The sequence below is a fragment of the Catharus ustulatus genome, chromosome 18 (genome assembly GCF_009819885.2).
Source record: "Catharus ustulatus isolate bCatUst1 chromosome 18, bCatUst1.pri.v2, whole genome shotgun sequence".
NCBI classification, from domain to species: Eukaryota; Metazoa; Chordata; class Aves; order Passeriformes; family Turdidae; genus Catharus; species Catharus ustulatus.
In genome coordinates this window covers 3,777,165-3,804,507 of record NC_046238.1, presented here as the reverse complement: position 1 = coordinate 3,804,507, position 27,343 = coordinate 3,777,165, and the positions used below count along the sequence as shown (strand labels likewise).

The 27,343-nt window shown below is 44.9% G+C and overlaps 1 protein-coding gene across 1 annotated transcript; it reads right to left on the bottom strand.

The window, feature by feature from the left end:
* Positions 1-2,181: 2,181 nt before the first annotated feature.
* PTPN11 (protein tyrosine phosphatase non-receptor type 11) lies at positions 2,182-27,343 on the bottom strand. The gene is made up of 16 exons (XM_033075883.1): positions 27,256-27,343; positions 23,062-23,184; positions 21,853-22,047; positions 20,639-20,831; positions 19,483-19,599; positions 18,915-19,028; positions 16,083-16,179; positions 15,487-15,566; positions 15,240-15,398; positions 12,447-12,578; positions 9,954-10,108; positions 9,271-9,338; positions 9,019-9,170; positions 5,971-6,083; positions 5,662-5,763; positions 2,182-5,342 (listed from the first exon to the last, which is right to left on the bottom strand). The coding sequence occupies exons 1-15, from the start codon at positions 27,267-27,269 to the stop codon at positions 5,694-5,696; spliced, it is 1,782 nt and encodes a 593-aa protein (XP_032931774.1). The 5' UTR covers positions 27,270-27,343; the 3' UTR covers positions 2,182-5,342; positions 5,662-5,693.

Below are 27,343 nucleotides of genomic sequence, written 5' to 3'. Positions count from 1 at the left end.
CCCTCCCAGCACTCGAGGCTTTCCTTGGGAGAGCTGGGATTTCTCAAATCCAGCGTTTTGATCTCAAGATTGTTCTGCTGCCCAGCTCCGTGGGGAAAATGGGAAGAGAGCAGCACATTCAGGATCCTTTGAAGGTATCCTGGCCAAGATTTACCACAGGAAAAAAAATAGAGACACAGTCGAGCCTCAAGCCCCTGTTCAAGGCAGATTTCCAGGAGCTGAGGCACAAGAGCCTCGTGCTGAGCTCCAGGGTGATCCCGAGGAAAAGTGAGCATGGGAGGCTCCAAAGGCACCACCAGGGATGTGAAACAGGAATTGCCACCCTGAAAACACAGGGATGTGAAATAGGAATTGCCACCCTGAAAACAAAACTTGGTTTGCACCAGCTCTGCCAAGAGAGTGGAGCTGGAAAAAAAAATTCCTGAGGTCCCAGCACAGATGTGGATTGAAGGACACCTTCCCTTCTCCCACCCTGACTGGGAGAGCAGCTGCATGACTCAGAATTCCCCGACCCAAAGTGCACAGGAATTCATCCTGGACAAAAGTCAGCCGAAGTTTCAAAGGTTTAGGGAGATAAGAAACTTGTCCTTGAGCAGTATCTGATCACCTCCGTTTGTACAAACACCGAGAGCGCCGGGAGAATAAATGGATTTGTACTCACCTACGTGGGAGACAGAGCTGGGAGCAGCAGGAGGGGCTGGGAGTGTCACCACAAAGCAGGAGGGGCTGGAAGTGTCACCACAAGCAGGAGTCACAGCCAGGAGACACCCAGTGTCACCCCAGCCCCATCACTTCCAATCTTTGTCCAAGTTCTCAGATTGGAACAGCCCCTCCCTCCCCTCCTTCCCTTTTTCTCTCCCTCCCAGCCCTGGCAGGGATTATAAAAACTCCCAGAGATGGATGCAAACTGTTGGATGTGTTCATAAATCAAATAAATCAATCTTCCTCCGTGGGATAATCTCCTTAGAGCAGCTCCACAGAGCTCCTGGCCTGGTTTGGATCCTGCTGCCAGCCCTGGGGCTCTGCCTCCTTCCTGCCTGGATTATCCCTGGGATGTGCCTTTGCCATGAGATTAAAGCTTGTTTTACTCCAGATTCTGCTGCTCTTCAACCAGCACTGCTCAGGCTGAGCTGATTTATTCCCTGGAAAGTTCCAGTTCTGTTTTTAACACTGAGAGCAGGATCAAGGGATGGGTGGGATCTCCCTGGAATTCAAACCCCTTCATGCAGGCTGATTGCTGGGATCAACAACAACAAGGACAGCCCCAGTGGGAACATTCCCAATGGATTTGAGAAGTAAAAATCAGAAAAAACAGTACTGATGGAGCTAAGATATGGAAAAGCCCAGGGCGGGTGTTCTCTCATCTGCTCTGGGAAAATCTGACATTTTGGGAAGTGTCTGGATCCAGGTGTGAGAGTCAGGAATGCTGAGAGCTTTGGAAGTGTGGCAGGAGGAGCCTGGGACAGAATCCAGCTCCTGCTCCAAGCCCTGAGCCCTCCTTGGAGCCCCTGCACTGGGACATTAAAGGATCTCAGAAAAAGCAGAGCCCCAAAAACAAAGGGAGAAAGAGGTGGGAAATGGAAGGAGGGGGAAGAACAAACAGCTCTCCCTCATCCCAGGAGAGCAGGATGTGCAGAAAGAACAGGATTGACTTTCCTTCCCTCCCACTTCAAACTGCTCACACATGAAGAGCAAAAGGAGAGGCTGAGCCCCTGCAGCTGTGAGAGCAGGGAATCACAATCTGGGAATGGTTTGGGTTGGAAGGATTGCAAGGATCCAGCTCCTGCAGCTGTGAGCATGGAATTACAATCTAGGAATGGTTTGGGTTGAGAGACTGCAAGGATCCAGCTCCTGCAGCTGTGAGAGCAGAATCACAATCTGGGAATGGTTTGGGTTGGAGGCACTGCCAGGATCCAGCTCCATCCTCACACTGGCCCAGGTGGCTCCAAGCCCTGCCCAACCCTTGGACTCTTCCAGGGATGGAGCAGCCAGAGCTTCTCTGAGAATTCTATCTCAGCCCCTCCCCACCCTCCCAGAAATTATTTTTTCCCGTTATCCCATCCTGGATGCCTGCAGCTGGAGAACACAGGGACTGACAAACCATGGTAAGAAAATGATTTTTATTTTCTTTATTTCTTTTTTTTTTTTTGCTATTTTGAATTTCTTTTTTCCCTTTTTTTTAATGGAATTTCTGCTGTTTACAGATATGATTTATTTCTGATAACACAGCTTGGCAGCAATTAAAAAAAAAAAAAAAAAACAAAACAAACCCACTGCAACTGAATTAAACCCCATAAATACCAGCCCAGAAAACAATGGACAACCACCACTATTTCTATACAGGAACTATTATTTAATGTCACATTTTGACAAATGGGCTACAGACTGTGGGCAAAAGGCAAGAGGTGAAATCTTTTTGAAACACCAGATGTAGAATAAACAGCTCATTTCTCAACATTTACATGATTCACATCAAATTGATGACATCCTAAATGTATTCCTTTTAAAGGATAGAAATTTTGCAATAAAATATTACATTTCATTTAATACTCTGGTACAATACTTCATACATTGCAGGAAAAAAAAATGCAAGGCCTATTCCATCTAATAAGATCTTTTTTCATTAGTCTTTAGTACTGCAATAAAAAAAAAAATCACAGTAATATCATAAATAAACAGGCTTGAAATTATTCATTACCTTTCACTATTGAAAAGGGAGAAATGAACAATTAATTTGAAATAATGGAGTTATGGGTAGAAAAATCAAACCCTGACAACACATCTTAGTCCCAGCTGTGAATTTCCTCAGCCCTACAACAAAAAAAGGGAACAGGGTGGGTTGGGTACCTTTGTTAGCTGTGGCCTGGTTAATCATGTCTCAAACACAACTTTGTAGGAGGAAAAAAAGGAAAGTTTGGTCAGGATTAATAGAACCAATCAGGCCTAACAGGAATTAGCTGAAATTAAATGTATTTCTCTAAAACATTCAGTAAATGAAGTGTGCAGCAAATTCACACTGGCATCAATCACTGTGCCTGGGGAGTTGGGGTCAATCTCACAGGTTGCTCCAAGAGGAGCCTGAAATCCTTTTCCATCCCTGCTCCACAAGCTCAGCTCCCCACTGAACTCCCTAAAACTGGCAATCCCTGAATGCCACATTCACTCTCTCCCCTGAACCAAAGGATGTTTGCTTCCTCTGGCAGAACCCCACATGATTTGCTGGAATTCATGCAGGAAATGCTTTAAAACCCTTCCCTGTCTCTGGTGACAGATTTTAGGGTGCAGGGGCTCCCCTTTGGTTCAGAAAGGAGAATTTCTTCCTTTAGAATCCTTCAGATCCTGCTCCCCCTCACTGACATTCCCCCACCATGTGCTCCCCAGGACTCACACACATTCTGCAGCAACAATTCCCTGCTCCCAAGGAGAACAATTCCACACCAAACCCTCCAGAGGCAGCTTCTGAACGAGGTCAGGAGGCAACTTTGAGCTGGCTGTGGGCTGACTGCTGCTCACACAGCTCCAGCTTGGGTTTAAGACACTTCACAGGAACTGAGTGCTGAGGTTCCCTCAGGATCCTTCCCCTCCTTTCTCCTCACTTTTCCCCTCCTTGATTTCTCAGTTTGGAGCAGAGCAGCTCCAAACCCCACCTGGGTGTGTCCCCACCTTGCTCCAACCTCTGAAGTGCAGAATTTGACTCTGCACAGAGTTTGAGGCAAATATTGAATTGCTCCATGCAAATCTCAACATTTCCAATGATCCCTGTTCAGCAGGAGGGAGCTGGGAATAGGGACAGGCTGGCAGGGGATGGAGAACAGGAATCTCTCTGCCAAATCACCACATTTCTCTCTCCTCATCATCTATTCCAGTCTGGGAAGGGGTAAGGATTCAGGGCTAGAGCATAAGGCTGTGACAAAGTCAAACACATTTATGGTGTGCTGGTGACAGGAGTTCCAGAAAATCAAATCCCAAAGCCCCAAAAGACAAAAAGGACAAGAGGCTAAGGAACAAAATTCTGCTTAACATTTATGAAGCACCTTCATTCAGTTCAAACAAACTGCTCAAACATTGGAATTTGCAAAGCACTCTGAGGAGCAGGGGATGCAATCTCCCACAAAGCTGCAATAATTACATTCCAGACTCCAGCAGAGCTCCACCAGGAAGGCCAATAACCCCACTCCAATGACACAGGAAGGTCAGGCATGCTGGGAGAGGATGGGAATCACTCCTCAGCACCACTGAAGTCACAGAATGTCCCCAAAATTAGGGACAAGGTGCTGGGGGGACACCAGCCCCATTCCTTGAGGCTGATCCTGCCATCCAAGGGGAGCTGCTGGAGCCAGGGGAAGGAATTCCATGGAACTGGGGCAGGAAGGTCCAGGCACTTGGGGTGGGACAGTGCCCCTGGTGTGGCCCTGCTGCTCCCTGTCCCACCAGGACATCCCTCCTCCCCTGAAAATGCAGGAGGCTGCTCACAGCTTCCTTCCTGACACCAGCACTGGGTTACTGGTTTCACTGGTGTGAACATCCTGCAGCTTATTAATTAATACCTGAACTCTACTGCTTCAGTCTCAAAGTCACCACAGAGTGTCCTCACAAGCCACCCCCAGGTGAAGTCTCCTGAAGGACACAGGGATTCCTATTCTGGGCAGAGATCACAGAAAAGAAACTTTGATGGAAAAGCAACTTTGCATAAATTCCTCCAAAATAGCCCATCCAGCCATACAGCAAAATTGGAATCAAAGCCACCAATTATCACAAAAAAGCACCTTCATCTCAAGAACTGCTCACCCCAGGAAGCTCAGTCTGAGTTTGAAATGTATCAGGACTAATTTGATCATGCACTTGGTTCTATTCACGCTGGTGATCCACTGTTTTCCAACAATCCACATTGTTCCCATCAGTATTTTACATTTCATGTCACAGATTTATCCATGGCATGGCTCTCCCAGCACCCACCCCCCACCCAGTGCCCCCCCAAAAACCCCACAACTGCTCAAATAAGGAAAAAAAAAACCATAAAACAACCCCACTATCAGCCATACTGTGAAACCAAAATACTATTTAAAAAAAAAAAACAAATGGATGACAGTCCAACAGTTTGCAGGATTCAAAACTGACTCTACAAAGTAATTGTCTACCTTGTAGAAAGGATTTCCTTTTATTTGGAAAATGAGCAATTGGAAATTGGAGAGAAGAGATAAAAACAATCTTTAGATGCTCTGAAGTTTTGCCTACTGAAGGATTAAAACCGTAAATAAAAAGGTACCAAGCCCTCAGAGTTCACTGCTCACGTGAAGCTTCTTCCATCTCTTTCCTGACCTTTTTAAAAACCATTTTCATGTCTGGGAAAGGAAAAAAAAAAAGAAGAATTATTGAGGAAAAAGCCCAGCAGTTATTTCTTATTCAGGCAGTGCACAGAAGGGCTCAGTTTTGACTCAATAAAGTTTAAACTCACCCCAAAGTCTCAACCCTGGCTTAGAAACTGTGTGGGTGCTCTGGCAGTAAAAGATGAGATTGTGCATAGAGGTCATTAAAATTAAATTTAAATTAGCTTTTGGAACTCAGGCACCCTCTGGGGATAAATTCCAAGCATTTTGGGCATTCCTGGGTACATTTTCTCCCCAGCCAGGCTGGAACAGCCCCTCCTGTGGCCATACACACCTGCCTTGGCCTGGAAGGCTCTGAACATCTTCTCATCTGAAACTCTTCTGCTGTTGCATCAGCCCCACATTTTCATATACTCTAGCACTATCTTCTCTCATTCTGAAATGAAATCAGCATTTAGAGTCCCACCAATCTCATTTGAGACATAAAAAAAATAAAAATCCTATTACACACAGCACATAATTCAGAGATTTACTGGATTTATGCTCAGAGGACAACAGGGCAGGTTTGGGGTAACTCAGCCTCGTTTGAGGGGTCTGAGGATGAGACAGAAGAGCTCAGAGCTGAGAGCAGGACTGAACTTACTCTGGACACGTTGGGGTTGGGGTGCAGGGGGGGAGAGGGCTCTGATCCCCACTCGTCTGGTCCGATAACGAATATTTAATGTTTGTGTACTCGTGACCTTTCCTCTTGCTCTTCTGTGAAGCAAAACACACAACAAAAAAGCCAGGTTTGGGGTTAATCCCAGCAAGCAATCCACCACTGAGACAGTGCAGCAATTCCCAGAGATAATCATGGGTGGTTTTAGGTTTGTCTGTGAGGAGAGAGCTCAGTCCTGCAGTGAACACATCACTGAGCTCACCTAAAGCTTGGCTTTGGTGAGACAAAAACCTGAAAATCCCTGTCTGAGGTTGCAATGCAAAGGTGCAACCAGCAGTTTGTGTTCTAGCAGCAGCAGCTGTTAAAAGCAGGTGGGGCAGTGTTCTTTATCTTCTTTACCTCTTCCAGGACCCCTCCTTTGTCCAGGAGATATCCTCTGTCAATGGCCCATTGAGTCCCACTGATAAAATTCCATCATCCCACTGGGAGATGCTCTACCCAGGGTGAGGAGCCAAGCCTTTCCTAGATAAAGCCTTTCTAGATAAAATCTGAATTTGGAACATCAGAGCCTTTCTCCACTGAATTCCCAGAACACCAGGCTCATCTTCATCACCCCTGGACCTTCAGAAGAAAGCTGCACCCACATCAGTCACTGCAGGATTGCAGCCACCATTTAAAGGGAGTGCTCCCAACACCCTGCCTGACTGACAGGTGTCAGGTTGGATTCTCTGTCAGTGTTTTGGTTTTTTGTAGTACTGTATTTTTATTTTAATTTTCCCAGCAAAGAACTGTTATTCCCATTCCCATATGTTTGCCTGAGAGCTCCTTAATTTCAAAATTACAGTAATTTGGAGGGAGTTTACATTTTCCATTTCAAGAGAGGCTCCTGCCTTCCTTAGCAGACACCTGTCTTTCAAACCAAGACAATCCCTATTTTCCCCCATCCCACCATCTCCAGCAGAACACACCAACCCTCTGAATGCACTCAATCCTCATCTCCTTGGCAGAAAATTCCCCATTTCATTCTTGAGCAGCCAGTGGGCTTCCCACTGACCTTATTTCCAGCCTGGAGCTGGGGCCAATGGAGCGACACCATTGTTTGTAGGAGCTCTAATAAAATAATATCTGAGCCCATTAGGTTTGATATAAAAAGCAGCCAAGCTGTTATTTGGATTCTGCACATATGCTCCAGGCTGCAGCCAATTGTGCTGGCACCCAGCTCCAGCTCCTGCCAGGGAACTACACTGGGAAAGAAACAGGATGTGGATTTTTCCTTTTTCCAGACATTCACAATGCCTGAAAACACTGAAAGCTACGAGGTAGAAATGAAAATTTTGCAGGGAATTGAGGTTTAGGGAGGTGGTTGTGGGTTTATTTGGGGTTTTTCAATGGTGCAACAAGTCCTGAGGCCTGACCCAAGCTCACAGCAGAGGCTGGCAGGGGAGTTCTGGCTCCTGAATTCCCATTAAGAACATTCCTGGGATTGAAGCTTTTCCAAGATGGTCTCCTGAAAGTCACTCAGCTCATTCTGATCTTTCTGGTGATTCTTAAATCACTCTTAGCATTTAACAAAGCTGCCCTGAGCAGTTTGTGGGAACACAGCTTGGGAAAAGTTTTGTTGAGCCAAGTTGGATTTGCTTCATTGAACATTGGGAGAGAAAGATGGACTGGGGGACACAAGGAATGCAGAATTTGTGGGATGGACCACAAGGACATTTTGTAGGAACCAGCTGATAAAGAAGAATTAAATCAGTACATGTTGGAAAGTCCCCAGCAGGAAAAAAAAAGATACTAAAAAAGAGTAAAAAATGGAACTAATTAGCATAGAAAGCAAAAGGTACAAATCCCAAATTCTCTGAGGTCAGGGCAGGGAGCAGCAGGGACAGGGAGAAAACATCAGCTCTTTATCACAAAACCAGGAAACTGCTGTAAAACCCCCCCAGAACTGGATTGCAAAGAATTCCCTGAACAGGAAGGGGGAGGGGAAGGTCCTGTGGTTGTCACCATTTATTCCCAAACTTTTCTGATCCCACCACACTCCTGGAAGTGTTTTTTGTTGGATAACCACACTCACCCTTCCATTTTCCACTCCAATACATTGATCTCCTACCAATGAACTCCCCAAACAGGAATTGGAGTAATCAACATTTGATTTTCCCCTTTCAGAAATGCAAAATTTGAAAACTTTCTAAAACACAAAGATCACGAGGTTCTGCTTTAATTAACAGACCCTTATCTTTAATTCTTCCTTCACAGGAAATTCAATAATAGGGAGGAAATTTGAGATCTGGGGACAGGGAGGGGTAGGAGAGAATTCCACCTAAATTAAGGTGAGGATTCCACCTAATATTTTAAAGAGAAAATTCCACTTAGTAATGTAAGGAGGGGATTCCATTCAATTCAAGAAGGGGATTGCACTCAATGTTTTAAGGACAGGATTCCACTCAATGTTTTAAGGACAGGATTCCACTCAAGGTTTTAAGGAGAGGATTCCACTCCATAATTTAAGGAGGGGATTCCACTCAATGTTTTAAGGAGAGAATTCCACTCAATGTTTTAAAGAGGGGATTGCACTCAATGTTTTAAGGAGGGGATTGCACTCAATGTTTTAAGGAGGGGATTGCACTCAATGTTTTAAGGAGGGGATTGCACTCAATGTTTTAAGGAGGGGATTGCACTCAATGTTTTAAGGAGGGGATTCCTCTCCATAATTTAAGGAGAGGATTCCACTCAATTAAGGAGAGGATTCCACTCCATAATTTAAGGAAGGGATTCCACTCAATGTTTTAAGGAGGGGACTCCACTCAGTGTTTTAAGGACAGGATTGCACTCAAGGTTTTAAGGACAGGATTCCACCTCATAACTTCAGGACAGGATTTCACCAAACAACGTAATTAATTCTTAAGCATAATGAACTGAAAGACAGGAGACAGTTCACACCTTCAGACCCAAACTTCCCACAACACAACCCCCCCAGTGCTGCTCCCTGCTGGAATCCTGCCAGGCTCCTGTTGGTATTTGGGATGGACCCACCTGCTCCTCCTCGATCCTGCGCTGGAGGGTCTCGATGTAGTGCTGCACTGCCATGTAAATGAACCTGTACTGAGCCTCTGTCTGCACCATCCCTGAGCGCTGGGACCTCACCATCTGGATGGTCTTGGGGACATCGATGTCACAATCCACCCCTGGGGACATCCACGGCAATAATCACAGTGAGGGTGGGGCTCACCTGAATGCTCCATCAGCATCCCTGAGCAGGCAGGGAGATCAGAGGGGACAAGGTACCTTTCTCTCTGATGATGTCAATCAGGATGTCAATGACAATGAAAGTTCCTGTTCGCCCAATCCCAGCACTGGAAGAAGGGGAAAAAAAAGGAAATTTAATTGTTGTGTTCTTTCTGAATGCACACCAAAAGCCCAGCCAAAGGGAGAGTATGGCATTAGGAGATAGGAGGCTTCTAAATTCCAGCCAGAGGCTCCTAAATTACAGCCAGAACCTTCCAAATTATAGCCAGAGGCTTCTAAATTATAGCCAGAGGCTTCCAAACTACAGCCAAACAGAGACCTCAGGGGAGGAACAGAAATCAACACTTCTGTCCCTCAGTGTTTATAAACACCTCTGAATGAGAAAAAACTCATAAGGTCAGATTTAATATTTCCTTGCCTAAGAAACATCTCATTTACAAGCTGGGAGCACCCAAAAAGGACAGAGCTCTCACAGGTGGGATGGGACACCAGAATTCCCATGATCCTGCACTTGAAATGCTCCAGCCATGAGAACATCTAAGAGCAGAAGTTTTCATTTACACAAAGGTTCACACTCTGAAATCCCTTCCCAAGGGATGACACCCAGAACGTGGCACTGTACAGACAGAAAATGGAATTCTGAGCAATCCAGGGAAAATTGTCCTTTCTAAAGGTCTCATGGCCAAGAGGAGGAGAGGCAGGAGCCCAGCCCATGCCCTCACCTGCAGTGAACCACCACAGGTCCTGCATCAGGAATGCTCTCCTGCTTGTGGTGCACCTCCTCCAGGAAATCCAGGACGCCGCCGGGGTCGCTGGGGACGCCGTGGTCGGGCCAGGTGCGGAAGTGGTACTGCCACACCGTCCTCTCCGTGTTCCCCTGCAAGCAAAGCACACAGCCCTGCAGCCCTGGAGGATGGAAGCTTCCTTCTTGTCTCTGGTAGTTGTTTTACCAGGAGCTGAGAGTGCTGATATGGATCAGCCATCTCTCAGGAGCTCACATCAGCCAGCAGAGAAAGAGCAGAGGCCTTACTTGATGTGTTCCACAAGAATCTTTATTTCATGGGGAGGGAGTCAAGCAGCATCCCCAGAGACAAAGGGCAGACAGTCACATTTATAGGTTTTGGGGGATTCAATCTACAGCCAATAAAAAGTTTATACAAAAAACAGCATCCAATCTAAGTGAGAAGTTCTAAAGTTGAACTGACCAATTACACAGACTAATTTCTAACCAATTATCTTGCAAAGTGTTAGAGAGTGACAAAATTCTTAAGGAATTTGGCTCAGCCTTGGTATCTAGGAAACCTTATCTATTATAGCAAGTTCCAGGGGCCAGGGGAAGATGGCTTTGGAGGAATTGTATCATCCACAGAGGAGACTGTGGGAGTGACATGGGTAGGACAGTCAGGACAGTGAGATCTCTAAAGCCAGGCCTTGCAACTGTGGCAATCCAAGACATCCCTCTGGCTGCCCTGGATGGTTTGAGACCTTGGCACACTGCCCAGAACCCCTGTGCCTTTGATTTCTCTCCCCGGGAAAAATTACCACCCTTACATGAAGAATTACAAGTCACAAAAAATAAGTAGAGTGTAAGTTAGATTATTATAAGGTGAAAAAGTAGGTTTTTAAGATTGTTTATAATAAGGGTCTGGGGTCAAGATGGAGGAACCTGGGTATGTTCTGTCCTTCTTTCTCCTTCTTCCTGAATCCATCTTGTGGGTGATGTTGGCACTTTTAGATTGGTTTAGAGAAGAACCAGACTGTACAATATAAGTGATGGGTATTGGAAGATAATTGCAAATAATGCTTCTGTAGTTTTTAGTATAAAAAGATAATCCCACCCAGGGGTGGGCAGTGTGCCTGGGGCTGACCTGCTGAACAGATTGTAGTTAGTCAGGGAAAGAACTTTTGATTAGATAAAATAAACACCTCTGGAAACACAGAAGAGTATCCTGACTCTTCCTCTGGTTGGGACACAGAGACTCTAAAACACACACAAGTGCTTGGCTCAGGTTCAGAGACACCACTGACCACAGGAACTTGTGGTTTATTGCAAAGGGTGTGGGGGAAAGGGCCGTGCCTGGAGCTGCCAGCCACAGCTCGGAGCAGGGCAGGGACAGAGTGAGAGAAAGAGGCGGGAGGGAGGTAAGAGAGAGCTAAAGAGTGGTAAAAGAGAGAGCTAAGAGAGTTCAGAGGGCTAAGAGGAAAAGCTCAGAGAGCGAGGTTCCTGTTACAATACAATAAATCTCCTTCTGTGTTGAGTATTTTAATTTTCACTAACCAATCTAACACAAGATACAAATCCTACAGCATTTACATACAGCCTGTAAGAATCATTACATTCCCATACTGTGTTACACTTTAAACCCTAAAAACTCCTCTCTGGACCCCTTCTGCCAAGCTGGCAGGGTCTTCTCTGACCCTTGGACTGTCTGCAAGCAGAGGGAATTGTTTAATCAAGAGGGGATTACTTTCAGCCAGCCATTCTATTGTTTTCTTTTTATTTAGTAACTAAGGTTTGGTATCTCAGAGATGGTTTTCATTTCAATCTCATTTATAGTTTCCATATTCTCAAAATCTTTTGCCAGGCAATCATATTTATAAGGTTTTCCTGTTTCATCTTTCCCAAATCCAGCTCCTTGTGGGGAACAGCTGAGTCCAGCAGGGAGGGGGCACATCCCAAATCCAAGCTCAGCTCAGCACCCACAGCTCCACAATTCCCAAATGAGGGAACAAGGCAGGGCACATCAATCACTAAATTTGCTTCTCCTCCCTGATCCAAACTGTTCCTTAACAGGAAGCACGATTTCCACACTATTTTCTCACCTTTTTATCCCTTCCCTTAAGAGGATTTTCCACACTCTGGACCCACACACAACCTTTCCTTTCAAGGCAATCCCTTCCATGAGGGAGCAGACGCCTGGCTGGATTGAAGTGTCCTCAGTTAAAAGCATTATCCCTCCTCCCAGATTCCCTGCAAGCTCTGCAGCAGTTCCTCTCCTGCCAAAAGCTGCTTAGGTAGGAGAATCTTCAATTATCCCAAGGGCAAAGAGAAAGATGGATGGAACTAAACGTGGAGCTTCAAAGAAAGGCAGGGCTCCATTTATTCATCCCCGAGTGCTTTTATTGATCCCAGAGAAATGGGCTAATCCTGCTCATTTTTTTCTTTAGTGATCCACAAGCTGAACTAAAAGGACAAGAGTTCCTCTTGTACTCACCTGGCCAACTTTGGAAAGCTTCAGCTCCCTCAGGGTGTAATCGTGTGCCGCGCTCTCCTTCACGTTCCGCACGCGCATCACTCCGTACTCCTTCAGGGAATATTCATCAGGCCAGTACTTCACACACTTGCTCTGCAAGATTTCAAAATATAATAAAAAAACAACAACAAAAAAAATGCATAATCAGGCAGGGGAAAAAAAAAGCTGCTTTGCAAATTGGTTAACACAATCCATTTCAGAGTCCACAGAGGACAATCAGCTGAGGAGGCAAAGAACATTTTAATGAGAAGTTTCTCCTCTCCATAACAACCACTGGATAATTTCAAACAGGTACAGGCCACCTCTTCTCTTAGCACCTTTTGGGTTATTTTGTGCCTGGATATTTTCAAAATCCTGCTTTTTGCAGCCCCAGCTACAGGACTCAAAATACAGAATTCCACCAAAATTCAGCCCCACAGCCCAAACCCTACAGGCTACAAAAGAAATAAAGGTCAAAGGCATAAATCATTTCCAGTGGAAATAAAACTTGGGTGCTTGCTTTTCCATGGCCTGCAGCAGGAAGGGTTGATGCAGCTCTGGTTCCATCACCAAAGAGGGTTCAGGCTCCTGCAAAGGGAGCAGTTCATGACTCTGGAGCTTTAAAATGCAGTTTTTGGTGTGCTGCTCCTCCATCGAGATTTTCTTTGCCCAGGGAATAAATTCCATCCACTGAGGAATGGATTCACCTCTCAGCACTTAGATTTGGCTTCTGTGCCAGCTCCTGGGAATGCAGCATCACAGCAGAAATTATTGTAGGAGCAGCTTCTAGCAAGAGCAACCACCAACCACCAAGTCCTACAGAGCAATGGGGTCTACTTGCAGTTATTCTGAATATTCAGGAAATAAAACACAGCACAGGGAAGCTCCTTCTGCCAGCCCAAGGCACAGGAAGATGGCTGAACACATGCCCACGTAGGCAACAAGATGCTTTTCTGCTATTTTTGCCCTTCTTTTCCTGTCACAAGGGGAGAAACTGAAGCAAATAAACTGATTTTGGGGGGTGCCAGCAGAAATAACTTGCAGTTTTCAATGCAGAGCTCTGAGCAGTTGGTAGAGCAAGTTTGAACAGCAACATGATGTTAAAATAAGCTTTATTCTGGTTGCTGAACTGCCTCCAAAACCCCAAAACTCTTTTAATTTCTAAGGATTTGCTGTTTCTGCAGTTTAAAGCACAGGCAGGACTCGATGCAGGGCTGGGATGTTCCACAGTTCCTCCCTTCCTCAGGCTATGAGCTCTGCTGCAAAGGGCTCTCTCCTTCCTGCAAACAGCTTGGCCTGAGATAAAAAAGCTTTGATTTGGTATCAGGACTGGTATTTGCAATTCTTTAAGAAGTGGAATAGGCATCACAAAGCATTCAAGGGTAAAGAAAGAATAAGCAATGCAGCACTGAGGAATTAAAGTGTTTTCTCCATCAAACTTTGGGGAAGAATAATGGAGAAACTGCAGAGGGGAAGAGGCCATTCAGGAGGTTCTTAAAAAAATAATAAATAACTTGAAGGAAGAAAGGTGTATTCAAGTCAACTCTGCCAAAACAACTCCATGATTTATTTCTCCTCTTCCAAAACAAAGATTATCACTGGGAAGGGGGAGCTTCTCCCTCCTTCAGTGAATTCTCAGGAAGGAAACACAAATCCTGTCCCTTTATCAGGGTGATGAAGTGGCAGAAGTTTGCAAAGACTAAAAAAAAATATCCATAAGACAAAGTCAAAGACTAAAGAAAAAAAATTCACAAGACAAAGTCTAACAAACAGCACCAGTGGCAGCTTTGACACCTCAGTTAGGGAGAGAATCCTGTAAAGTTTTCTGTTATTTGTCTTCAGTCCACACACACAAAGTTCCTGGGGTGAAGAACCCCTGCAATCATCAATCATCCACAGAGAAACTTCAGTTTTTAATCTGATTTTTTTTTCCACAAGTGATACTGCTCTAAAAAGACAACAGCTTTCCCTTCAGAAACACATCATGGGAATATGGAAAAAGGTAAAAAGGGGGACAATAGTGTGTGGAAGAAGCAGAGAAATTTAAAAATAAAATGACAGAAAACAGAAGGGGTTTATCAAACACAAAAAAAGATCAGAAGCAACAAATTCCAAGGATAAATCCATACAATCCCCAGGAAGTTGTGTGTGGCTGTTGCCAGGATATCAGTGTTCAACTATTCCTATTTTTTCCTGCCTTGTGTCATTAAAAACCAGAAACAAACCAAAATATCCCCAGGTTTGCCAGAGGCCAGGCAGCAAGACAAGATCCCTGCACTGCAAAGGTAAATGGAGATTTTTGGGGTGCACCATTAAAGGGAAAATTCCTCTCTGAGAGCATAAAACCCTGCCAGAGCAGCTCCCAGGTAAGAAGCAGTATCCCCATGTTTAAAAATCCCATCATTCTGCTTTTTTAGGGAGGCCCACACAGGCTTGATGAGCCAAAATAAATGGCAAGCAGGAATTTTTCCCTTCAAGCTCCCAGATTCTTGCTTGGCCACATCTCCCATCCCTAAGTTTGAAAGATTCACATTCAGCTAAAATTTCAGCAGGCAAACCTTAAGAAAGGGAGGTTTGATGTGACAGGAATCTCCAATTCCCACAACCATCAATAAAAAAAGACACTCAGCACCTTCCAGAGCTCCAAGGAATCTGGTGTCACACCACATTCCATAAATAAATTGATTGATAAATCAATTTATCCCAGTCAGTTCAGTTCCTACTTGTAGTCAGATGTCAGGATCTGTCCCAGGGCCAGCTGGGGTCTGGTTTTACCTTTCCTCTTTCCACTTCTTTCGTGGTCATGACAATAACTCTGGAATTCTCCTGGAACACCATCCTCCAGAAATCATTCACCGTGTTCTGCAGGCAGCCTTGGGTAGCAATGTAACTTTTTTTTGGCTTTGAGTTGTTGCACTTGGTTTCAAATTCAGGCTAGAGATGGGAAAAACAACCCAGCAATTTAACAAATGGTGATAAGATCCACTTGGATTTAGGGAAGAGGAAGTGGGAATACACTCACCATAATAATATTAGCATTGATATAGTCTGAAACAGGTTCATTGGGATCACCATCGTGGAGAACAACTCTGGTGTGATCAACTGCAAAAAACACACATGGATGTCAAGCACCTGCATTCTACAGCTCTGAACACACAGCTGCTATTAATTAATTATCAAACTTAGTAAATTAGTGATTTAGAATATCCCAAATTGCCTCTTTTGCTTCCTTTAAACAAGTGGCTGTGACCAGCTGGGCCAAAACGTGTCCTAGGAATTGAGGAAAACTCAAACACTAAGTCAAGGAAAAGCCTTGGGATTTGCATGTTGCAGCTCTGTCCCTCAAATTAATCCTCTTAAATTTAAGCATTCCAGCCTGTTGAGTAATAGTTGAGGGATATGAGGCTTTTAAATGAAAGCTGAAGATAAAAAACAATATTACAAATATCTCCAAAGTGCAAATGTGTGAACCCAAATTGGGAATCACAGGATAATCCTGATAAGAGGGGAAATTATCATTAAAGAGAAGCCAAATCCCAGTGGTACTTAATTAACCATGTATTAATGAGGAAAATAAACCAGAGTAACATGAAATGGCAAGGAAGGGTCGATACTTACAGGGTAAAATGTTTTTGTATCTATTTTTGTTCTTGTTTTCCTGGCGCTGCCCTTCCTTACGGCTGTAGAGGAGTTTGCATTCCTGCTGCTGCAGGGTCTGAGGGGAAAGCACACACAGGGGGGGCTCAGAAACAGCAGGATGGCCTGGCCCATCCTCACAGCAACCCCTTCTCCCAGAGAAAAGGGAGGAGAGGGGCATTAGGTGAGGACAAATGGGTTACCCACAAATTATCCCAGTGAAGGAACAACCCAGAGTGGGGATTTCTGGAAGACAATGTCCCAGGGACAGCAGCAATTCAACACTTTCACAGCCATGCTGTTCCATTTGGGGGGGCAAAACTCTCCACTCCCAAATCTCCCTTCTCCCAAAGCCCCCCAGAGCTGGAGGCACCAGGATCCCAAAGCTTTGCTCCAAGTTTTCAGTTTCTGGCCCCACTAAAAGGAACACTCAGGCTTTGGAAGCTGCTCCCCTCATCATTCCACCCTCCAGATTCTTGCTTTTATTTAGCTGATTTTATTTTATTTGCTCAGTCCTGTCTCAGTCTGATACTCCCTCACTTAATGACCTTCGATAATTAGGCTCATCCTAAACAAAAGAAATTCAAGAGATGCAAAGTTTCAAGCTTGTGACAAAACAGAAAACATCTCCCCCCTAAAGCACTGCCTGTGGAATTCCAGGCAAAAGGACTGAGAGCTAAACTTTCCCAGCAAGTTAAAGAATTGAAGCAATTAAATTTGTGGAAACCACATCTTCCTTCCTAGAGTTAATTATTATTGCTTGGAGCATCCCTGAGGAGAGATCCACGAGCAGCAGCAACTCCCAACAAACCCATCCAGAGCTGGAACAACACAGCCATAAATCTGGAATATCCTTCTTGACTTCACTACAGCATCCCAGCACTAAGCTCAGAAATAACCACTTTTCACAAGGAAAAACATTACAAGGACTGCCAGCACTCCTGTCTGGTGCTTCCTGGGACAAGAGGTTCATTCCTGCCTGGAGACAAGTAATTTAAATTCACCATCTGGGCTGGCAGCTCCTGAACAGCACAGCCAGGGATCCATGGACAGCCTGGAGTGTGTTCCCCCCTCCTGCCACCATGGGGGACAGCTGGAGCTTCCCTGGGGGAATGGAAAAGCAGGGCACTAAAACTGCTAAGAGAGGGCTTCATTCCCAAGGAAATGTTAAAAATGTTGGCCTCACTGACAGCAGCAAAGGGGAAAAGAAGTGAAGTAAAAATCCTTCATTGATTTGCTTTTCTGGTAGACTTTTTCTTCTGTAAGGAAAACACTTTGCTTCTAAGGCCTCACTGAGAAATCCACTCCAAGAAAAATTTCTCCAACGTGCACCAGAGGTCAGGGAAGAACACTGAATTAATAGCTCAGTTTTATTTTGCCAAACCAATGATCCCTTCCCACACACACGACCTCTGCTGACTTCCTTCCCTCTCCAGATGGAATTCTGCCCATTCTGCCCATTCAGCAGCCCTGGATCAGGGACTGTCCCTCCCTCTGGAAAGGGAAAGGATAAAGCTTAATCCTCATTTTATCATTTCCCAAAGCCATCACCTCACCATCTGACACTGCCCTCACACACCTCAGTGCTAATTCCTTCACTGTTCATGGATTAATTTAATTTAATTTTAATTTTCCTTCTCTTGGCAATAATCAGAGCACACTGGACAGTGCATTTAGCTAATGGATATTTCTGTTTCTCCAAGGATGAACTTTGCAAATCCATCACAATTCAGGAAGTTTCTCAGATCAGCCTCTCTGGAGCTCCCTGAGCACTTCCCAGTTTCCTGTTGCCATCTGCTGGTGGAATTCCAGACTTCACTGGTGGTCAGGTGTGTGTGTGAGGTATAAACCAGTCCATAAAATCCAGCCTGGAGTTTTCCAGGAGAGGCTGGAGGGGGCTTGGAGCAAGCTGGGATAGTGGAAGGTGGGATTTAAGGTCCCTCACAACCCAAATCATTTCATTATCCCAGGTTGCTCCAAGCCCCAGCCAATCTGGCCTTGAACACTTCCACCCACAGCTTCTCTGGGAAGAGTTTCTTCCAAATTCTGGAAGGATTTCTTCCCAATATCCCACCTAAACCTCTTCTAGTTTGAAGCCATTCCCCCTGTCATGTCCCTACACACTCTTTCTGGAAGAAAATTGAAATTTTGCCTGCAGAGAGAAATGAAACACCAAAACAAACCAAAAATAAATCTCCAGAAGTACAAGGAATGCATATAATCCACATTGCATCATCCCAGAGCTTTCCACCACTTCACAATGGCTTTAAGATCCCCCCAAAACGAGTATTAAAAAGTACAGTGGCAATAGATGGACTGAGAAATGGAAGTTTCCCTAAAGAAATGGTTCCCAACTTCCCAAAGAGCAGAAGGAATTTGAAGGATTATCCTGGTGGGACAAACACATGAGGCTCCCTTACGGTGGGGAGGATATCCAGGAGGGATTGTGGAGAAAAAGCACTCTGAGAATCAGGAAAAAAAGGTAAATATTTCAAGCCATAAGAGTGGAGCTGGCAAAGCCCTGGAGATGGGAGCAAAACCAGGGATTTGAGGTGATGGAGAGGAGGAAACACCAGAACCCAATGTGACTTTAGCAGGGTGAGATTGAACACTGGGGGAAAACTCTGGGGGGAAGGAAACACCACTGGGAGGAAGGAAAAAAACACTGGGAGGAAGGAAAAAAAACACTGGGAGGAAAGGGAAAAAAAACATTGGGAGGAAAGGGAAAAAAAACATTGGGAGGAAAGGGAAAAAAAACATTGGGAGGAAGGAAAAACACTGGGGGGAAACACAATTTGGAATGTAAGGAATTACCTCAAACTCTTCCCAGAAGCCCTGCTTGACCTTATCTGTGGTCTCTGCCAGTTTGCTGAGCTCCCTCACCCGGCTCTCAATCTCTGCAGCGTTGATCCTGGTGGTGTTCAGGGGCTGGGACAAACCCCAAACAGCTCAGGGTTAGCAAATAACAACCATGGGAAGACAAGACAAACACAAATCCCTAAAGATAAGGAGATTTTAATGGGAATTTTAGGATCCAGGCATCTGTGTGGATGTCAGAATTTTGGAATCCAGATGAAGGGCAATGAGGAAGGGGAGAGTGAAAAGTTGTTTTTAAAGTCTCACAGTTTTTATTTAATAAATTAAATTCTTATTTCTGGATGAGAAATCTACAGCCCAGGATGACACCAGGAAATTCTGCAACAACACTCTACCCCTTCACAAGCCTAACAAAAATTGCTCCCATTTAAATGACTTTGTCATCCATTTCATGGAGTTTAACTCCTCCAGAAAAGCAAAAAGTCTTTCAGAATGTATGGAAAAGCTGCATTTCAACAACAAATCCTGGAGGTGGCAAAGCTCAGGGCTGGGCTCTCCTTCTCACCTGTTTGAGTTGCAATACAGTGCCCAAAGTTTCCACCATGGGGTTCTTCTTGTAATGTTCCACCAGATCTGTCAGAGAGTCAAACTTCTCCCCTCCACCAACATCATATTTGAGATCCTGGAAAGAAAAATCTCCTCAAAATAATTTCACTTCCCACCAGCACAGCCACAGCACCTCTAGGCTGTGCCTTGCATCAGAAATTCTAAAAATCTAAAATTCTGTGTATAAGAATCTACTGAAATCCTTCTGCTAAAGGGATTTTAATAACAGGAACACTGCAGGATTTGCCATCTCTTTGAAAATCAGTTTATCTGCTTTTTTAGAGAGTTGATTCCCTCTGAACCAGGGTTCAGGCAGCTCTGGAGATACAGGATGAGAATTCAGGAATTAGGGATTTGAATTGATTTCCAAACTTAAGTGTATGATTGGGTCCTGAAAGGTTGGCACTGCCTGGCACCTTCCTGATTGTAAGGAAGCAATGCCAAATTATTTTCCTCAAAGATATAAATGCTAACTGCAAATCAGAGAAATTTTCTTGAAAAAATAAACATTTCTGGTAATTCAGCATTTACAGTCCTGGTGGGTCATTTCTTCCACCAAGCTACTTCTGTTGCTGCACTTGAGGTGTTTTTATATAACTTAGTCATTGCACTGTCCTTGGGCACAACAGAAGTAAAAGAGAATAATAAAAATTCATTAAAAATATATATTATTATTTTTTAAATAGCAGTCCATGGAGATAGATTAAATATCAAAACTGTAATTTAATAATATTTCAGTGAAGAACTACCTTATACTAAATTAGATTTAGATTTCAGGGCACTCCTTGGAGTGAACACTCTTTTACAGGCTGTTGATCATCCATCAGGTGAAACTGCCTGAACTGACAGGAGAGAGACATCTGTGGATGGATCCCCATTTGTTCCATCACTCCAACTTTGACAGAATCCATCCAGGAGCCTGCAAAGGCTCCCTGAGCACAGCAAAGTGTGATTGGAGCCAGAAGGCCCTGACAGGAGCCAGTCAGCCAAGCAAATTCTGCAATTTTCATGCTATCAAAGGAGTCACTTTGATCAAAGGGATGACCTGCAGCAAACCCAGGGAACAAAGGGAATATATCAGAGCTCCTGGGCCATGGATTCCCTGCTTTTCCTACCTGGCAGTGGATCATGACGTGTGTCACTTTGGATTTGCCATCGTTGCTCTCTCCTTTGTCATCCCCCGTCCTCACAGAAAGGACAAAGTCCCCAGGGTGGCTCTGGCTCTCCCTCACCAGGAAACTCCCATGTTTCCCTTTCTCTGTCAAGAGTTTCTCAGCTTCTCTCCCAGAGAGATGCCCATGAAACCACCTGGAAATAAAGAGACACAGAGGGAGACATTAGCTCAGCATTCCAGCTCAATGCAGGTGTTTATTATGAAATTGAATCCTTCTGTTCACTCAGCAATAATGGCCAGGTCTAGGGAAAACCTCAGGTGGTAAAAATAATAAATAAAACAAGCCTTGGAAGTGTCCAGGTGCACATCAGGGAGGACAGAAATACTTCAAAGCACTTCCATGGAGTTTCCTACAAGCTTCCAGTGAAGCTTTGATTTGGATCCTTCACAACCCCAATAAACACCTTCCAACCTTCCTCTCAGCCAAGGCACTCATTCTTCTTTAATTTCCTTCATGAAACTTCCCTGATCAACTCGTGGAAATGTAATATTTTTGAGACCTCACTCTTCTATCCCATTAGGAACTGGAGAGGATAATCCCAGCAATCTCAATTCTTCAGGAAATAGGGCCAAAAAAACATTGATCCTCCCCACCTCTGTTAAAGCATTTTGAGGAGTGAGAATATTTTTGAATATTTTTCAATATTTTTCCTCATTTTTTCACTTCTAGGAATAAACAGGTTTAGCTCTAATCCCTGACATTTCCTCAAACCCAGAGTTTCAAATTTTCCTTATTAACCACGCTCCTCAAAACAGGAGTCTGAGGAATCTGAGGGTTTGTACAGCATTTCCTTTCTGACAACTGCTAGGAAAAGCACAAAAAGTAATGCTCAGAAATATCCCTGGGAATTCCTTGCAGCAACAACAGCACCAGGAGAACTTCTCCAATTAAACATTCTCCCAGTAAAAATAAAGGGAATTCTGCCCTCTTTTCCAGTCCTGTCCCACCCAAGGAAGAATGCTGAAGGGAACAGGTTCTGAGGCTTGCATTGCTTCACCTTTAACCACATTTATTCATCCATTTTGCAAGGAACCTCCCTGAAACAAATCCAAGGTGGTGGCCACCCTTTTCCCAGCTGGAGGCTGAGTGATAACAGGGATAAAAAGCATTTATTAAGAAGCACAAGGACATTGAGGTTCCACCACTTCTCTGACCTTTCAGACGTGGGGTCAGCACAGTTGAGGGGATATTTCAGCTCGATGACATCTCCATTCTTTTCCTTGAGCTGCCCATGGTGTTCCATGTAATACTGGACCAGCTCAGCCAGGGTGGCAAACTTCTCTCCCCCATAGAGGTCATAGTAGTCACCTGTGTTCTGGATCTTGATGTGGGTGACAGCTCCAGTTCGTCTAAGATTTGAAAGAGAGGACAAAAAACCCTTCCCAATCAGCTGAGGAGCCAATCACTTTTATATTTGGTGATGTCTGAGGTGGAGAAATCCATACTCACAATTCCAGCACAAACTACTGCCCCTCTGCTTCAGCTTCTCTGCCCAGCAGGCAGGGAGAACAGGAAAACAATTCTGTGCTGGAGGGGTCCCTGAAGGCACAACCTCAGGAGTGCCACCAGAAACCCCCAGAGCCACAGCAAATCCCACACACAAGCACAAGGGTGGAGGCTGAGAGGAGTTCAACATTCTGGAGAGACCCAGCAGAGCTGGTTTGCTCCTTTCTCCAGAACTGCCAGCAGCTCCCAAGGTCTCTCCCTCAGGAAACATTTGCCTCTGCCTGCTGCCACAGTCTCTGAGATGAAGGAAGAGCAGCTCCCAGCAGGAATCCCCTCCTGTGCCACAAGGGCTCTTATCTCACAAGTATCCAAGCAGCACAACTCTTATCACCAATCCCACTTTTCCCTTTTCCTTTATCTACTTCCTCTTGCTGTCTTTTCCCCATCCCTACCATGTAGTGTCAGGGGACAACTGTCACAGAAAGCCTGTTTTGGAAGCTCAAAAAGCCACAGTTGCCCTTAAAAACTTGCTGACTTTTCCTGTGTGAGGACAGTCTGGATTTCCTGCTGGATCACTAATTCCCAACACCTCTGCTCCTTCCAGCTGGTTATCAAATGGATTTGTAAAGGGATAAAAGCAATGTTATTATCAAGCTATTTCTGCTTCCCCTGAACATTTTTGTCCTGCTGTAAAATCAGAATTTACTCCCCTCCAACCCAGAGCTGAGTGTTGTGTTTGAGAAGCTCCTCAGAGAAAATGGGAGAAAAAGAAGAGAGAAAAGTGAATGACACTAAAAAGTGATCTGAGCATTCTTTCACCTCTGTCAAGGAGCTCATCCACAGCTCCTTCCCCACAGGACAGCAGCAAATTAAGATTATTACCAAGCTGGGGCAAGACTGGAAAGATCCAAACTCACCTAACAGAGAGTGTGAAGTCTCCTGGGTTACTTTTGCTGGGCCGTGCCAGGAAGCTGCCATCAACTCCTCTTGTTAACAGCAGGTTTTCTGCCTCCACCCCAGTGATGTTTGGATGAAACCATCTACAAGAGGTTAAAAATGAAGAATATTAATAAATAAACAGCAGGTTTTCAGAGTTAACTCACACAGAGCAATCCAAACTGAGTTTTGCACCTAAATTAATAAAATTCCTGTTCATTATTAGTTTCATATTGCAACTTTATATATTGCATTTTTTTTTGTATACTCAAGAATTACATTTATCCCCACTGTGACTGCCTGGATTAAAATGATATCAAAGGTACACAACATAAACACAGACCAGAAGTGGTATTTCCTTACTCCAGCAAAACACAGCACACAAAGAAACTGAAAGACAAACAGGAAAAATACCTAAAAATAAAACAAAACATCCAAAGTGACACTTGACAACATTTTGAAGGTTAAAAACTGAACAAAACCTCATGGTTTAGGGCACAGCTGAGGGGGTCAGGAAGGAACTCCCTGCATGGACACCCCACTGCTCTTCCTCCCAGGAATGTGGAGCTGGGGTCGGCTCTGTCTCACTTAAATACGAGCACAGAGGAATCTCCTATTGATCCTCACCACCCACAAAGTGCCCTCAATGACTATCCCAGAGCCCAGCAGAGCTGGGGCTGGGCTCTGGCCAAAGCTCCATGTCCCCACCTCTGGCATTGACTTTGGAGACTTATTTGGAGCCAGTCGGTGTCACCGCCGCTCTTATCAGGAATTTACCCATTTTTATTGCAGCCCTGAAAGAGTTCTGCATGACAGGACTTGGTGAGGATTTTAGAAGGCAAATTCTAAAAATAAACCATCAGAGTAGGGATGTGAGCACCCCCCCAAGCTCAGCTCAGTCACCTTTGCACTCAGCAATTAAAAATCACCTTTAATTCTCAGAGTTAAATTCTCATTCTTGTGTGTGCTGAAAGAACTCAGCCTGCTCCTCTTTGTTCACCTCTGGGTTTTATCCAAAAAGCTCCACAGTCAGGCTCATCACAGAGAGAGAGGGATGTTATATCCAGAAAAATTGAACAGCATTCCTGATCCTTCCTCATCCAGTCAGCATTTCAGGCTAAATTGCTAAATCAGCAAAATATGAGAGCACAGGTCTGAATTTAGGGTTATAATTTCAATTGTTGCAGCAATTCCTTCTCTACTGAAAAGTTGCCAATATTCCCACCAAAGCCTTCTCCAGACCATTCTCTTCTGGAGTTTCAGGATTCTAGAAAATCCAAATCTCTAGCAAATCATTAAAATGGGAATTAGGATCCATTTCAGAAGTAAATTTTGTGAATCTTCTTGTGAATCTTTTTTTCCCCAAGTTAATAAGATTCTGCTTGCACCACGAAAATCTAGTGAATAGTCCCCATCTTTCACCAAAGAGCAACACAGAAAATATCCAATTTATGCACAAATGGAAATTTGTTTATGAATGGGAAAATCTATTCAAAAATACTTCCAAATTATCACAGCAAATGGGAATGAGCTAGTTAATAATGTCCCATTTATTTAATGATAATTCAAGGGTCAAGGAAAGTTCTGACAAAAGAACCTGCACAAGCATCAGTACCTGGGATGAACTGAATATTAAATAACACATTTCAGCCCACAAAAGGTTGCCTGGAGAAGATGATCATATATTTATCACATTTCTACTCCCAAAATTTTACTGCTATTAGGAGAAAATTTTAAAAAAAAACCACAAAAAAGTGCAGTAATAATTTGAACAGTTTGTAAAGCTTTTTAAATATGCACAGGATTTAAGAGAAATCTTGGTAAGTTTTGGAGTTTATAGCAAAAAATGTCTAAACAGAGAGAGGAGTAATTATTGGGATTGGTTCTCCAGATTTATTATATTGCCATTCCATAAACATTAACCAAGGGAATATCTTCCTTACCCCACCCTGAACCTTAAGGAAGTAGCTGCACATGAATAAAGGAAAAAATAATAACTTATCTACAGAGGTGACTACAAATATTTAACCAGCACTTAAAGGAGAGGTTAAACACACAATCCACGGTTCAAACCCCAAAATCTCTCCCCCAAATCCACACAGAGATGCTAAATGCAGCAAAGCCAGGCTGCACCTGGGAGGGTTTCTTGCACTTTAAGTAAGTCTGGCTGTGCTGGCACCTCGTCCTGCTGCTCCCTCAGCTCCGTATTTTTGGCTTTGAGTAGGAAGCTGCATTTGTCAGCCACCCCAAATAGCAGAATGGGGGTGTCAGGGATCCCTGCCAGCGGTTCTGGATCCTCCTTGAAGCGCTCCCAACCTTGGGAGGGGACAGCAAAGGGCCAGAGCTCGGCAGTGACAGCCCAGGACCTGCTCTCCCGCTTCCTTTTATAGGGATGGAATGCATTTTGGGCTTTTTATCCTGCTTTCCCTCCCCATCTCCGTGGGAGCAGGTGCAGAGCTGGCCCAGCCAAGGGCAGTAAATACAATCACAGAAGTCACCCAAACCCACGCTCTGGCCAAACTGGCTCCTCACCATCCTTCCCAAGGGCTTGGAATACACCATGACCTGGCCAGAATTAATTCACAGCAAGGTGGAAATGTTGGTAAGAAAGTAACAGTGAAATAGCAGGTTCATTTATAAAACCAAGGGGGTATCAGTAAAGCAAAGAATCTTCTGATGAAAAAAAAACCATGGTGGAAAATCCATCCTTCACACAATTATCCCTTTTTTGTTATCATGGTCCAGCAAATAGCAGCAGGATCTGTGCTCCCTGAGCCACACACTGCCAGCACGTTTCTCTCTCACCAAACAACAAAGAAATAAATCAATACAATTTTCCATGCAGTGATTGGGTTTTTTAATCACCTTTGCAAGAGCAAAGGAGAGATGAAATCAGTTCTGTCTCAGCTGTCACAACCACAGCACTGGGGATGTGCTGACGGGTACTTTAATTACTCCTATTTATAGGCTCATCAGTTGATATTTCCCAGTTTTTTTTCAGTCTCCCTCACAAGTTACAATTTAGGGCTCTGAGCACAGGAACAGTATTATTCCTGGCAAGGAGGAAGTTCACAGTGTTGCAAAAGGTAACTCGTAGCCTTGTTCCCAGAGGGAGCAGGGACATCCAGAAAACACCATTTTACACTAAAAAAACCTCCAAACAATTAAAAAAACCCCAAATCCTACTATGAATGGCTATGGATTAAAACCAACTCATCCAGATTCACCATTTTGAGCAGAAGAGAGAGGACAACTTACCCTTGGAGAAATTATAATTTAATAGGAATTACTTATAGAGGTGAATTGAAATTGTGGCTGCCCCATCCCTGGAAGTGTCCAAGGCCAGGCTGGACAAGGTTTGGAGCAATCTGGGATCACAGAAAGTGTTGCTGCCCACAGCAGGGCATGGGATGGGATGAATTTATGGTCCCTTCCAACCCAAACCATTCTGGGATTCCATAAATCCCAAACATTTATCCTGTTAAAAAGGATAAATACATTTATACTCTTTTATGTGACAATAATTCCTCTGAAGCCCAACATTCACCCAAACCTCTGAGCCCAAAAGGACACCGGGTACCAAACATTAAAATCCACTACGGACAGTGAGAAACTACAACAAAGAAATGGGGCTGGCTGTTTGTCACAGTGCCACAAGGGTGTGAAATGAGAGCGAACGCTGATAACCGATTAAGAACGCAGGGAACACTCGGGTTGTGCAGCTGGGTCGTGTTTTAGGGTGGGTAAATCGTGGAACACGAACCGTCCATAGCGAGCAGGGCTCACACACCAACAATCCATCCCTCGGCTCTGCTGCTCCGTGGGGACACTCCCTTGAAACCCCCCAAAACGGGGACTCGGAGAGACTCGGAGCCACCCGACCCCTCCAGCCCCGGTAGGTTCCCCTGGGAACGGGATGCGGGAGCGGGGACATCCCCCAGGAACAGCCGGGAGCGGGGACATCCCCCGGGAACGGGCGGGGTGGGGGCTGCAGGAGGGGAACAGCCAGGAGCGGGCCCCGGGAGCAGGGACGGGAGCGGCTCCCGGGGGTGCTGCCCGCCCGCAGGGAGCGGCCCCGTCCCCGCAGCCCCGGGGAGCGAACGCGGAGGCGCCCCAGAAGCAGCGGCCCCTGCCCGCCGCCCTCCCCGCCGGCGCGGCCGCCGCTCCCCGCTCACCTCCGCGATGTCATCTTCCCCCGTGGCCCCGGCGGGTCGCGGTGCGCCGGCCCCCCCGCGCCGCCCGCCGCTCACATGGGGGTCCCGG